Source organism: Atractosteus spatula, chromosome 14 (genome assembly GCF_055471065.1).
Source record: "Atractosteus spatula isolate fAtrSpa1 chromosome 14, fAtrSpa1.hap1, whole genome shotgun sequence".
NCBI classification, from domain to species: domain Eukaryota; kingdom Metazoa; phylum Chordata; class Actinopteri; order Semionotiformes; family Lepisosteidae; genus Atractosteus; species Atractosteus spatula.
Window position 1 is genome coordinate 10,632,817 of NC_142719.1, and position 10,903 is coordinate 10,643,719.

At 42.9% G+C, this 10,903-nt stretch overlaps 1 protein-coding gene across 1 annotated transcript; it reads right to left on the reverse strand.

Moving 5' to 3' along the window:
* Nucleotides 1–1,465: 1,465 nt before the first annotated feature.
* Nucleotides 1,466–10,057, reverse strand: fabp3 (fatty acid binding protein 3, muscle and heart). The gene is made up of 4 exons (XM_088932000.1): nucleotides 9,833–10,057; nucleotides 4,159–4,331; nucleotides 2,681–2,782; nucleotides 1,466–1,738 (listed from the first exon to the last, which is right to left on the reverse strand). Exons 1-4 carry the CDS (start codon nucleotides 9,903–9,905, stop codon nucleotides 1,685–1,687), a joined length of 402 nt encoding a protein of 133 aa, XP_088788126.1. The 5' UTR covers nucleotides 9,906–10,057; the 3' UTR covers nucleotides 1,466–1,684.
* Nucleotides 10,058–10,903: the final 846 nt, after the last annotated feature.

Sequence of the window (10,903 nt, forward strand, 5' to 3'; positions counted from 1 at the left end):
AGCAATCACCCTTTCATTTTTTATAAAGTATTACATGTGAAAATGTAGAAATATAAAATGCCAAACTTGGACCTTGTGAAATGCATTTAATTATCTTATAATCACCATCCATCCATCTTCTAACCACTTTATCTAATTCAGGGTCATGGGGGAACCAGAGCCTACCTCAGCAAGCAGCAGGCACAAGGCAGGGTACACCCTGGACAAGACACCAGTCCATTGCTGGACACACACAAACATGCTCATACTTGCTCATCTTCACATTAAATAGAAATTCCTGAAGCTTTCCTGTATTTGTGGATATTCCTTTTTTCCAGCTGACATTGAAATAATCAATGAATTGGACACCTCTAAGTGTAGGAAACGAGGTTGCTTAAAGCCTATTGATTCATACACCAGTTTTGAGAATTAGTTCTTTCATCCAGTGCCATCTGGGCAAAATCTCTCAGGCCTTAAGTGTCAGTCAGATCTTCATTTAGTATGGTGGCCTGGTTCGTTATTAGACACACATGTGGTGCAGGTGACTTGTTTTAAGTGCTCCCAGTCTGCATGAAAGGATCAATTTTAACCTCTGGCTATGCATCTTCTTAGCATAGACCAGAATACAGAACTAATACATTAGATCTTTTAGTTTTATGGTGTAGTGCCAAGCAGACATCTCCCTTTAAAGGTTTTTCTGTTATATACTTTTTTTCTTGGTATCAGTAACGCTCTGCACTTTCAAACTTACCAGACTGAGACATTTGTGAGCCCTGCAAAAAAAGTTACTAGCACTGAGCACTTGAGCCTTATGGCTTATACATGACCAGAATAAACACTGTCTATAGATACTGTAATTGTGACCAGGATTCATCACGTGGCAGTGCATGACTGGCTAAGAGCTGCTGGGGTTGGGTGTGGCTATCGTTGTAGTCCTCTCCAGTTCAGGTTCAACAGTGAGCAAATCAAACAGTTGTTACTGTTCTGACTAGTTCTGAAAATTTGCTACAACCGGGAACCTTAAAAATTTGAATGAGCCCATATTATACCATGCACATTCATTTTCCAACCCTGCAAAAGCCCTCCATTGCAGCAAGCTACTAGATCCTGCTCAGCTGTTTAAGAATCAATATTGCAATTAAGGTATATTAACATACCATAGTGGATTTAATTCCAACTCCGCTCAATGATCTATATCAGCTTGTTTTCTGCTCTTCGAGTGCTGCTACTTTTCCAAGGTTTTGTTAACCTGCAGAAACTTTCCGGAGAGGAGCTGGAACACCTTGGAAGAAACCTGATGCTTTCTTAGATGACAAATTGGCTTGAGATTGAAGGTAGAATGAAAATCGGGAGATTTTCTGGAATTGCCCATCCCTGAAATAATGTCTGTTACAAGCAATAACCTCGCAGACAGAAATAAAGACACCAGCCCCATTCAACAACCCGGCTAAGAAGCACAGCAGAAGCTAATGCAATCAATTTGCAATTTGAGCTTTTTGGAATTTTATTTTCAAGTGATACAGTAAGTGGAAAACAATGACAATTAGCATTGCTCAGTGACAAGATGCCTGGCACACAGTGGAAACATCACAACATATAGCAGCCGAGGTGAGCCCATGTTTTCAGTCCATACTCTCGCTGCCAGGGCCTGGGGGTGCGAAGGTGATCAAGCCCTTAAGAACTCGAGGAGAAAGTCCAGAATCTTTCACTGCGCCTTCACGTACGTACGTGTGCCAACTACATCTCCCATCGTCAGGGTCTGCAGGGCAAAGCACAGAGCAGGCGAGTCAAGGCATGACTTCAGGATCAGGCACTTGCACATGTAATGCCTTCTTTCACAGAGATGTCACTTTAAATCCACCTCTAAATTCTTCCCATGCTCTTTATTCCAGAAAAACACCAAGGATTTGTTTTTTGCTACTTATGTAACTTACATAAACTGCTACCACAGAGACTAAAATGGTTTTGAAATTAATCATGAATGGTGCTATATAAAAACCTATTACATCATCATCTGAAGACACTTTGATCTACATAAAATTGCTAAACAGCCCCAAGGTTTAATGTTTTGCATACAACACTTGTGTTATAACAGCAATTAGCATTACTGACTTTTTTCCATTTCCAAAAAATGGAACTCATGATTACAATTCAGGGTTTAATTAGGACTGCGGGCAAAGCAGCATAACTGTAAAAATAATTCTCCATTTTGCTATGCTGGGTTAACATAACTATGGACGATATCTATGGTCAGAAAAACCACATGACATCACACAATATAGAGTGCATTATGACATTTAGTAAAGTTGTATCCTCTGCCACAAAGTCCTGTCTCAATGTGTTGGTTCACAAAAACACCAAAGTCCGTTTTGGATGCATGGCATGTGAATATACAGGTCTCACCTACTGGCTGGACTGCCTACAATTTCATAATCTTAAACAAGAATTACTCCACAGGCCACTCCCACTGACTTCTGGTCTCTGACTGCTCAGTCTTGCCAATGGAAGGTCTAGAAGATTGTTTGGAGCACGTAGTACTTTCTAACAGTAAAATATCATCTATGTGGGGATTGTGATGGATATAAGAAAATATTTGAATTAAACACAAAATTCTGAAAATGACAAAGCCACTGCTTCACTAATGAGCACTGCTATGTGGCTAAATACTGTAGGTTTACCAGTTAAAGTGAGGATTACTGACCAGTATGAGCTGGTTACCATTGACTTCCCTCACGAGCGAGGTCTCCTTGTCCTCCCACTTCTGAACATGAACCAGCTTCCCTCCATCCACTGTTACTAAGGACTGCAGAAAGAGGAAGAGGAACCATGATCACCTTAAACACAGAATCGCAGGGATCGGGGATCCACGTGTTTCTCCAGGTCTGAGCTCTGCTATTCTGTTCACTAATAAACATGCAAAGGTGACACTGACTGTAGTGAGAGAATTCAGAACTCCCGTTGTCAATGAAAGCCAAATCCCTTCCCTGTGTTTGCGGAATCTGGAATTGAAAAAGATGTCCGCCACTGGAAAAGTATTTTTGCTTTTCATGTCAATTAAGATATTTAAACATTACCTTGTACAACCCACATGGAACAATTTCCCTTGAGATAACACTGACGCATACTATAGTGAAAAGGAATGACTCATACGGTGGTCAGAACTACCATTAAATGAGGCGCTCCTAGCGGCAATATTGAGTTTCTTTAATGTTAATCCAGGGCTAATCAACTTCTAGAACCCAAATACAGTTTTGTTGCAACCAGCAATTTAATACATAGAGCCTGCTGATTATCATTTAATTAGCTGGATGCATCACAGCACTGCAGTGGACCAGACTGGAATGAATGAGTGAAGGCGAGAGTAAATGCTTGCCAGATGTTGTAATGGCTACAGACACCCCCTGTAAACTTCTTGGCGCTTTGTTCCTTTCAAAAGCGATTCCAAACATTCCCAAATCTATGCAATACTAAACACTACACTAAGGTAAAACAAAATCATCTTAGGATTGATTTAGCCCCCCACCACCAACTCCTAGTGTAAAATAAATTCCTGTCTTGACAGTCCCTATACTTAATGAGCAAAGCATCCTCCTAAATGAAGAAGTTTTAAATGAAGAAGTGACATCCTGATACACTGCTGTCACATGAAAAAATAGCTTTTGGTCAAATGGAAAAAAAATCATTCACTTTTTGGTTACTTACGGTACATGTTGAGGAACCCGTTTTAATCCAAGTTATTACAGGAAGTAACTCTTCAGGGGCAAAGGAGATTGAAGCATTTAACCAAGTAATTTCACTTTTCATTCAATCACTCCCAAACCAGCTTGTCTATCAGGATGTCAGTTGTAGTTTTATATCGATAACCGAGGCCTCAAGAGACCATATGATAGTTAATAGCGCTGATTTGCAGTTAAATGTGTGCGAGACAGTCACACAAGTGCTTCTGTTTACAATTCTCAAACCAACTGACACACTCATTAGCACTACCACTCACACAACGAAATGCGTTTGGAAAATCCTTCTTAAAAGCCAAAACCAGTGCTACAAATGACCTTCTCCTTAGAATCGGCATTAAACTAAACGCCCCTTCCCCCATGGGTTTAGAGAAATGGAGGTCAACAATCCACCAGCAGCCTGGCCAGAGCCAGGAAACCAGGAGATGGGAGATGGGAGATTTACCTTGACCTTCCTGTCGTCGGCTGTGGTCTCGTCAAACTCTTCGCCCAGCTTGAACTTGATCTCTGTGTTTTTGAACGTGCTCTGCGTTCTCACGGTGACCGTGTCTCCGTCCACGGAGATGATGGTGGTGGGTTTGGTCATGCTGCCAATTTGCCTGGTGGCAAAGCCCACCCCTGCGAGACAATTCAGACCCATCGGTCACAGCCAGAAGTGCAGAAAGCATAGCACATTTTTGACCATTTAAGAAAGTAGCTGATTCAAATAAGAGGTCTCGGGCCTTGAGAAATTGCAAATATAACAGTCATCTATAAAATGAATTAAAATAAGGAATAACAGCAGGTATTTGGAATCTAAAGGCAGAGGGAAGTAAGAGCAGAATTGCTCACTTTACGGAGCTGTTAAGATGTAGGAGTGTGATACTGGGACTAGATGGCAGCAGTTCGGTAGTGCAGGGCTTCCCAGTCCTTTCCTGTCCTCCAGCACAGCAGTCCATTAGGACCTGCATGTCTCCATCCCAAGTCTTGTAACCCCCCAGTCCCACTTATCACCAGTGGCTTGAGAGAGAGACCCTGAGTGATGAGATTTACCGACCTACATCGCAATGAAGACTGTAGAAAAATGACTGAAAAATGAACAAGCTCATTCTCAGTTCACACAATCTACTGCACCTACCCTGGCTAAAGGACACATTTATTACAGCAACAAGCTTTGCTGTCTGTAATCATCTCTGTATCTTCTGATAAAACCTACTGCTTTCGCACATTCACCGAATCCCTCTTCTGGGTCTTACTTTTATCCTTCATGGACTTTATACTTGCTGGTAATAACTTGCATTTTTACATCCCCACATTCCACCCGGAAGGATCCCACAGAGTTTTACATATTGGATTTTAAAGGCAAATCATTTAATGCTGTAACAAAACATTAAATGAGTATTTTAGATAGCTTGTTTTGTGCCGTGGCTGTCAAAATGGTCTTAAAATAACCATGTGTAATCGATAATGTTTTGAATCAGAGATGGGCTGCGCCAGCCCCCCATGGATTCAGGGTCTTCTAGTTTTCATTCAATCTGCAATATTAACTACTTGAACCAACTGTTTGGAAAATCCATTGCATAAGGAATTTGTCTTTTCGCATACCCCAACGTGCTCTCCACAAGCTTGGGGTCAGAGCGCAGGGTCAGCCATTTATACGGCTCCAGCATGGATCTCACTGTTTCGTTGCCCACTCGGAGCCCGAGAAGCTACAACAATTTGTATCAAGGCCTGAATGAGCCAGCTGTTGAAAAATGTAGAGATGTCTGAATATGCCCCTGCATATCATTACCAAACCAGTCCAACAGCTACTGCTGTGGTTTTTTTTACCCATCTGGTCTTGGTTTTTTTTTTTTACAAGAAAAAAATACTAATGAGGATCCTCTTTTGTTTGCATGTTTGATCAGGTTTATTCCCTTTTTGCAGCGGAGTATCAGTACAGCAGGTCAAGCAGCTTGTTCACAAAGCAGAATGTGCACATGTTCCAGCAGAGCCCCTGTCAGATCTTTCCCTCTTGTCTAGTTGAATATATAGATCTAATGAATGTCCTGGTTATTGAATAGCGGGTAGATTTTTCTCCTGACAAAGCCTCATTGCAAAATAGTTGAAGAACAATACTGGTAAAACAGCACAGACTTCCATCCAGCATCTTGAGTATGTATAGTCAAGAAACTGCATCGAAACTATAGGGGTAGTTTTCATGCAATATTTCAATGTGGTACTAGCACACAAACGGGTAAAAAAAAAACCAAACAAGTTCTTTAGCCTTCAACAGAGGAGAATTGGAAGAAATATTATCAAAAACTTGAAAAAAAAGCTGGCTACCATCTTCCAATCATTTAGCTACTAGCAAACTATCTATGGGTGTTGTCTTCCTGGCAGGACCTCTTCCAGGATGGGGGTGCAAGCCCAGCCCTTGGCAGAGCAAACACACATAGCGAGGGTTTAGCAATGCTAATTAATCTAACGAGCAAGTCTTTGGAGAGTGGAAACTGGAGCACTCAAAAAAACAAAAGTCAAACCAGGGAAGAGCATGCAAACTCCCACCTGGAACTGAACCCACTTTTCAAGAGCAGTGAGGGCGCAGCACCAGCCGCCACACTGCCAGGCTGTGTGCATCCCAAGGGCACAAAGCTGAACTCATGATGGGAAGGATCAGCCCATATCCAACTCCAGCGTTTCGTGCAAACAGTACCTTTCATCCAATTGGAAGCTTTACTATATCCAAATACAGTAAAACTTACACACTTAAATTTCCCCCCATCCCGATCGTCTCTCACTACAGAGCTGCCTACTGTTTTGAAGTTTTATTTTTGTGCGTGTCGATGGTCTTAGCTTCTTTCCCAGCAGGGTATTTCAATTTTTTCAGTACGGAGCCGAGTAAATGACCGACAACCACAATTTTCTGAATATGGACAACTTACTCAGAACAAATCTCAAAATAACTAATTTCATATCAGGGATCTAATGGATTAACTTGTGCCACACAGGAAGGCGCGGTGGCTTCTGAATAACAGACCTGCTGGCAGGATCTTACAATCCGTTTTCAGAAGGTATTGTTTGTGGCAATAACCACAGTGGTAATTAACAGTCTGAGCAGAGAAAGCACAATCTTCCATAGAAAGGAGTAAAATAACTGGATAAGACACAAACTGACATTTTGCTCTGAAGGACACTGTACAGTTATAACAGATTAGCCTGTATGTTGAAAACATTTTAGCACAACCCAGGAAACGGAGCCCAACAGTAATAGGCACTCTATCCCACATCTGGGATGCAAGGCAAAGGCTAAACATTTGGTCAGGAGTCACTGAGGACAGTCTGGTCATGACCTCAGCCATACACAGAGCCAATCAGGAATGGTGACCTTGTCCACACATGCTCTCTTGCAAAAGGCAAGAGGGTGGCGCCATCAAATATTAACTCTGCTGGAGTGTCGCCAGAGCAAGGTGTGGCTACAGTGCAAATGGTGCAAATGATCATTCCAAAAACTGGACGTCTGCACACTTGACCTTACTCTGGGTAAATAACACAACTGGGCGGAGTCTAGAATAATATCGATAACGTGAAGAGCTTCATCCTGCTGCACGCACAAGGGGCATTTATCTGCTAATTAAGCAACCGTTTGACTCACTAAAAAAGCCACCATCAATTACTGCCCAATTGAAACTTTGCTAGATATTAACGGGGCAGTTAACGGCATATTGGCAGACAAAGCTTAAAAAAAACTGTATCGGATGTTATCAATGTTAAATTTGGGTTCCTGGAAGACAATTCACCATGTTTGTATGTGAAAACAAATGCATGAGTTCACACTGTAAAACTCACTAGTAATGTGCATGTAAGAGCTCCTGCCTTTTGATGAACGTGGAGTTTTAAAGCTGCAGGAAGACATTCTTCAAAAACTGTGGCTCAGACACCACTTGCACATTCAGCACTTCTGCTCTGGTAACATTATGAGTCTGGTCATCAGAAGATGCAAAGGTGTTGAACTTTAACATTAAGGCAGAAGTGGATAAATGAAACATAGACCTTAGCTGCACATACTGTATGCAGGGTGTACTCAAGACTGAACCAGCTTTTCTGATGAAGCTGATCCATTCATTGGGATACAACAATAACCAGATGCATGAGAGTCTTGGGTTGAAAAGCAGCTGGCAGTAAAATGAGATATGGGGAGGTTAGCTTGATCGGTTTGTAAACGTGTTAATGGCCAAGTGATTTTTTTTTGGTTGGATCCACACCTTGAGGGTTTTGCAATGTCATGCAGACCTGTCATGGTGTTCTCAAACCCCCCAAGAATAGCTCAGGCCACCACTAATTTCAGAACAGGTTTTCTGCTGTGGCTTTTAGGTGCATCGTTTCTCCCAACATAACCCATTAATGGACAATGACCATACTGCAAGAATCTTCAGTCTCACTCAAGATTACAACAGCATCTTCTTAAATTAAAAAGGCAACTCCACCAAACATGTATGATCAGGTTAAAATATCATTTTTATTCCAGTCAGTTTGCATTGTATAAGCCACATTTTACTTTTTTCTCTTTTAGGCCATGAGCGGCACCATACCTGTAGCTGTGAAAACTCAGAAATCCGATTTGATCGCAAATACTTACCAAATAACCCGCTGTTGAAGAAAAGGAGGTGTGAAAGCAATTGGAAAGGAAAACACAAAGACTAACGAGAGGCAAATAAAGTAAGCACACTCATCTATCAGCTCATGTAAAAAAAAATTGTCGTTCCACTTCAACAAAATGCTCTGTTGGCTCTTCGGCTCTTAAAAGATACTGTACTACTTACTGCATTACTCATTCGTCGCAGACTGTCAAATCATTTACACAGGCATTAAAGGATGGCCACACACTGGAAAGTATCAGAAAGGCTGTGCGAGAGCGCATGAAGAAAATAAGGGCATTCCGAGACCAAGCCCAGGTTGTTTCAGTGCAGATAAGAAACTAAACGCATTTCATTTAACAAGTAACAAGATGAAGGGAAATCTGGCTTCCGAGCAAAGAACCGGCACTATTCCTGTACGAGGTAAATACACCCCACCTGCTTTTTAAAAAAGGGAGGGGTGGGGAAAGCATGAAATGAGGGTCAAATCAAACAAGGTAAAACGTAGAAATAGATGCAGACAAACTCTTCCCCCTCAAAACTAGTTCACTTCATCCGAACAAAAAAAGGACAAGCCAAGGACACGAGTGGGTTAAACTCTAACCGGACTCGCATGCTGAACCAGCCCGATTCTGACCTCTGGGGCATGCAGCATGGGAAACTGAGGTGTGCCACATGACATAACGCTCAGCGGCACCACTGCATTGAACATGTAGCAGCACATGTCCTGCTTTCAAGAGTAGAGTAACGTGTCCAGACTGTAGCCTGGAGGGGAAAAAGGTGGGGCAGCTGTTCAGCTCGCCGCTAATGTGCTGAAACACTTCTTCCTAAAATGAATGGGCTCCTCTCCCCGCGCCCCCCCCCCTCTTTGTAAATCAACACTATTTGAAGTGCATGCCGGAGGACCGAGAGGACTGAATTTTGCACGCCCAGCTCGCCACTTCAGACATGCTCTCTGCTTTGGAGAGTGCACACGTACATATGGGTGCCCAAAGCCGAGCACCTCTCAAACATAACCTCCTAATTCAACAGAGAGTGGTTTTGCATCACATCACGGTTTGCGTGTCTGCAAAATGTTATTAGAGATGAAATGGGGAAATTCCTTTAAGAATCATCCCAGTAAAAATGGGAATTTTACAGCAGTATTTCTTACATCTCTCACAGCAAGCAGTGATTCATTTAACTCCCATTTATCTGCGATAGGTAAAATTCTTATATTCTTATGGCTGGCAATGTAAACTGATCTTTCCCTATTGGCTGCCTGTGCTTCTCCTTTAAATTCCATCACCAGCTCTTGATTTTACCTCGCAAATACCAAGGATCATCTTTGTGGTCGCCTTACCAATTTTGGCAGATTTTGTCGGGCTCTTGAGTGGCTCAGCAAGAGTTAAAATGGCAGCACTTTTGACAGCACCTGCGTCTGGCTGAATCATCCGACTGCAAGACGTGCATTATGCATGAAAGATGAAGTCCAATCAAACGGAGGACTGCCGTTTTGCCCTAGGTCTCTCCTGATTCACTCACCAATGGCTTTCATGTAGTCATCAAAGTTCTTGCTCTCCTGCAGATCCCAGGTTCCGACGAAAGCCTCAACCATGATGACTGGAGGGTCAGCGAGCAGTCTGCGTGGAGGAAAGAAGATAGCTGTGTCAAACACCGACAGTGAGAAAGTGTGACAGAGCAGCAACTGCAGCAGCGCAGGACTCTCGCCTTTCTACTGGAAGGTTTTATATCAGCAGTCTGTGATGTCAGAGAAGCAGAGAGGGGGTGTTGGAGAGAGGGAGAGAGACGGGACGACTGGGAATCAAGCGCTGAGAGCGGCGAGAGAATGGGATTGGGAGGAAAAACGGGAAACAGACAAAGAATTTGTCTGCGGGGTGGGGGTGGGGGAGGAGTGGAATAACGCGAGGGGCCAGCGGGAAGAATGAAATGTAAAGACTGAGACGGCGGGAGCGATGGGGAGGAGGAGGAGGAGGGGGGTCAGGGCAGGGACGAGCGAGTTTGCAGATGCGCAGGCTGGCTCCGCTGCGAATCGATTTGGAAGAGGTCAATAGGACCATCAAGTGCACGGCCTTGCCCGACGACAGGCCCCTTCCCCCCCCCCCCCCATCTCTGAGCACACAAGGGGGCCCGTCACAAGCAGAGTGCGTCTAACAGCTGCTCAACAATGCCAATGCTCCACATCGTCTATCAGGAGAACTGTTAAACGTTCTGGTAGCACACTTTTGCATAAAACGTCTTCATGCACAACGGGGTAATTTTAAATAAAGGATTTTATCAATGCAATGGTGTTCATTATGCTCGGAAATTAAAAAGCCTTTTCCCTTAAACGCAAGATAGGAGTAAAACGGTAGCTTACACTCAGAAGACGGATATCTGAGCATCCTCCTCCAGTTCTGCAGATAGTATTCTCGTTATTCACGACACACGTTAATGCTTAAGGCAAGAGATAACAACGCTACACCCTTTAAAAACAACAGAGCTCCGTGTGCCCTTAGACTGTAGTAAAGTGTAAAAATGAAAAGCAAGGAAGCGAATTAAAAGTTCTAATATTAAGGACCTACCGAAGAACTCCTACAAGACAAAAGGTTTATA

What these genes read in the sequence shown, in the direction of transcription:
- fabp3 (XM_088932000.1), bottom strand. Translation starts at nt 9,905, where the DNA reads ATGGTTGAGGCTTTCGTCGGAACCTGGGATCTGCAGGAGAGCAAGAAC. An exon ending in CCGACGACAGGAAGGTCAAG is followed by an intron (nt 2,783 to 4,158) that starts GTAAATCTCCCA and finishes CTCTTTCTGCAG; the next exon opens with TCCTTAGTAACAGTGGATGG. An exon ending in ATGGTAACCAGCTCATACTG is followed by an intron (nt 1,739 to 2,680) that starts GTCAGTAATCCT and finishes TTTGCCCTGCAG; the next exon opens with ACCCTGACGATGGGAGATGT.